At 56.1% G+C, this 3546-nt stretch overlaps 1 protein-coding gene across 1 annotated transcript in view; it reads left to right on the top strand.

The window, feature by feature from the left end:
- Window positions 1–3546, top strand: part of PAK4 (p21 protein (Cdc42/Rac)-activated kinase 4) — a 28071-nt gene that overhangs the window by 6311 nt on the left and 18214 nt on the right. Inside the window, exon 4 of the mRNA XM_014961844.1 lies at window positions 1978–2202. Within this exon, the coding sequence (XP_014817330.1) occupies window positions 1999–2202 (204 nt within the window). The 5' untranslated portion in view covers window positions 1978–1998. The remainder of the gene's footprint in view (window positions 1–1977; window positions 2203–3546) is intronic.

The raw sequence follows: 3546 nt of genomic DNA, 5'->3' as shown, positions 1-3546 counted from the left end.
CACGACGCTCTCCGATCTCCCCAAAAGGCACTTATTTTACCAATTCGAGGTAGATTTGGGGGCCAATGGGCGTAACCAGGGTCTGACACTACCCCCCCCCAGGAACGAGTTGATGGGAACCCTTCTGCTCGATTTTTCCGTTTTCCTTCCACTTCCCCATGCTGGAAACGCGAAACCTGAGGTTTTTAAACATCCCACTCCGAATCCAGTGATTTTTCCTCCCAAACTGGGAGACCTTTTGCTGTCCAGAAATGAGGATTTTTCTCCCTTCGAGGGCTGGGGGAGGATCCCGAGCCGAGGAAAACGGCGTTGGAGAGGCAGCGGTGCCAGTGGAAAAGGAGGAACCGGCTCTGATTTTCCTTTGGGACACCCATCCCGCCACAGGAATGGCCAGAAACGCCAGTTTCTCCCCAAAACAGTGCCTGGGAAGCAACGGGAAGTCAGGACAATGCTCATCATGAACGGGAGCTATGAGGGGAAGTTTTCCCACCTCGGAAACCCCATAATCCCACCGACTGCACCCCCCTCCGTCTTTGTTAACCTCCTAATTAACGACTTTGCCCAGGATTGGACAAAATCTGCCAGATTCCCCTCATTTTTGAAGGTTAGGGGGACCCAAGACTTTTTCCTAAAGGATTGGAGATTTGTCCTGAAGATCTGGGAACACCGGAGAGGAGGCAGCACCGACCGGGATCGGGATTTCCTGGAGCTGTGGAATTTCACACTGGGGGGCAGCCCCCTGGGAGGCTCAAAAATAGGAGGAAACGGCCACAATCGCCACCCAAAAACAGTGAAAGTGGGAAAAAAACCCGCACCAAACCCGGATCCGCCCCCAGCTGCCCTGGGCCAAAACAACCCCAAAACGGATTAAAATCCTCATTTAAATCATTTAATGGTGGCCGGGGGCCAGCAGAACCTGCGCAGGGCTGGACCCCCCGGGCTACTCGGCAGGTGTTTGATTTGGGGGAAAAAATCCGATTTTAAGGTGATGGAGGCGCTTTCGGAGTGTTCGGAGTCGCAGTCAGAACCTGCCCCGGCTCCGCTGAAGGAATTATTGAAACAATCCATAAACCAGCCCAAAAGAAGCTGGAATTGTGGATTTTGGGGAGGGTGGGTGTCTAACCTCCCAGCTCGGAAGGACACGGATGTAAACACGGTTCCATTGTGCTTTTTTTGGGGTGTTTACACCAGGAAAAAGGGCCTGGGGGGCCACCCTGGGGCCAGGCTTCCGCAGCCCTTCGTCCCGGAGACTCCGGTGACGCTGAAAAGGACCCAAACTTGTAAATAAAAGAAGAAAAAAAACCCCACCTTTGAAAGGTTTGAACCTTGGAAAAAACACCCAAAAGAAATGCTTTGCCTTTCCCAGCAGCCAAAATGGAATTTAAGGCTGAAAAAAGGCTCTCCCTGCACACACACACCCCCCACACCCCCCTGAGTTGATTTTCCACGGCTTTAACTTGAATTTTGGGCTCCTCCACCTCGGGAAAAAGGGAAGAACCAAGGAAAAGGGGGAGAAAATCAAGGAGAGGGAGAAGAACTCAGAAAAAGGGCAAGGAAAAATTGGTGAAATGGGGAAGAAGTGAGGAAAAGGGGGAGGGAAAAGGGAAGAGCTGAGGAAAAGGGGAAGAAGGGAGGAAATAGAGGGACGGGGTTGAGGAGATGAAGCTCCCGGGGGAGTGGGGGCAGCCCCGGACCCCCCCAAATTCTCCCTCCCTTCATGATCACCACCTTCCTGTTAAATAAATGGAGGAGGGAGGGTCCCTGAAATCCATCTTCAAACACACGGTGCGGGGGGAAAAAGAGGAGGAATAAGCAAAAAAAATGGGGATAATTGGGCGGGCTGTAAAATCTGAGGGTTTTTTTGTCGTTATTTTGCCAGAGAGTGAGTTCCTACCAAGGGGAGAATTTGTTTTACGGCGTGAGGAGGTCCTGGTTATGATTTTTGACCCCTTTTTTTTGTTGTTGTTTTTCTCCCAGGTTTTCTGAGCGGCCGTGGCCATGTTCAGCAAGAAGAAGAAGCGCTTGGAGATCTCGGCCCCTTCCAACTTCGAGCACCGGGTCCACACGGGCTACGACCAGCAGGAGCAGAAGTTCACGGGGCTGCCCCGGCAATGGCAGGGCATCATCGAGGAGTCGGCCAAGCGCCCCAAGCCTTTGGTGGACCCCGTCTGCATCACCGCCATCCAGCACGGCTCCCAGAAGGTAAAGGCAGAGCTCCCCCACACACACCCCTTCACACACCCCCACCCAGCTTTCTGAGGCCGGAAAGGCAAGATTTGGGGAGTTTCAGGCTCCGGGGCTCTCTCCCCTGGGTGCCGTGGAGGAGGTAAGGTGACAATTTGGTGTTCCCCCCCACCTGCCTCTTCCCCGTTAAGGGCAGGAACGGGGTGAAACCTTTCCCAAGTCCTCCCGGCAGCAGGAAACACCCCCCCTCCCCCTTCCAGGAAAATACCAGGAAAACACCAGGGAAATGCCAGGAAAACACCAGGAAAAGGGTGTCTCTTCCTTCCCGTCTCATCCCTGTGTGTCCCCCACCCGCCCTTATGTCGTTATTTATTGTCCCCTCGCCCCAATTGGGGGTCCCCACCCCTGTCCCTGCCCCCACCCCGTTCCTGCACCCCAAACTCTCTGCCCTCACCCTAATTAAAGCCCCCAGCTCTGGCCACGGTTGCCACCAGTGGCCTCGTTGGGCTCTGTTTGCCCTGGTGGCTGTGAGTCACGGCGGCTCCAGCCCTTCCAAGCTGCACTGCTGTTTTTCTGCTGACCCAAAATCATCCCAAAACCACCCCAAAACCCACGGGGGTGCTGCCATGGCCCCATGGCCACTGCGGGGGGTTTGTCACCCAGGTCCGGGCTGGGTTTTCCTGTGGAGAAAATGGGAAAATAACCTAAAAGGGGGTGGTAAGAGAAAGAGGAGGAAGAGAAGGGGATGCTTTAGGCCAAGGAAGGCTCCCTCCTCTTCCAAGGGAAGCGAGAGGCCTCAGGATGGGGGTGTCCCCCACTGTTCCCCTCCTCCCTTGCTGCTGGGGGCACCTTCCCAGGCTCAAATCCCAGGAAAAGGGGCACATCCCTCCCCAGCCCAGCCCAGTCTGATACTGGGAGCTGGGGGAACCTCCCCCAGCACAGCCTGCAGCTCCCCAGTTTGGGTTTCCCACCCGGCTGGGACCTGTCTCCTGGCATCAGGCTTTGTTGTTCCCTGCTCTTCCCATCCGGGAGAGGCTCGTTAACCTTGGGCTTTAACGAACCACAGTGATGTCCCCCCTCCCTTCTCCACAGGCCCCGGCCGGGACCAAAACCTGGGCTAATAACAGGGTTTTGGGGGTGGGGGCAACAGTGGCCCCTTCCTCAGGAGCCCCCCTTCCCTATAAGCGCCCCAGCCCCTTCCTCATGAGCCCCCCAGCCCCCTGAGCCCCCCCCTCCTCTGCCCAAAAGTTTCTGGGGGACGCGGTGCCTCTGGCCCGTCCCCCTGAGGGTAAAAAGCTTGGGGGGTGTGGGGGGAAAGGCAGAGGGCCCTCCCCTTCTCTCCCACCCTCCAGCACCCTCCTC

The sequence above is a fragment of the Calidris pugnax genome, unplaced genomic scaffold (genome assembly GCF_001431845.1).
Source record: "Calidris pugnax isolate Ruff unplaced genomic scaffold, ASM143184v1 scaffold1019, whole genome shotgun sequence".
NCBI classification, from domain to species: Eukaryota; Metazoa; Chordata; class Aves; order Charadriiformes; family Scolopacidae; genus Calidris; species Calidris pugnax.
Note: the sequence above shows the minus strand (reverse complement) of the source record. Positions and strands in the feature narration are given on the sequence as shown.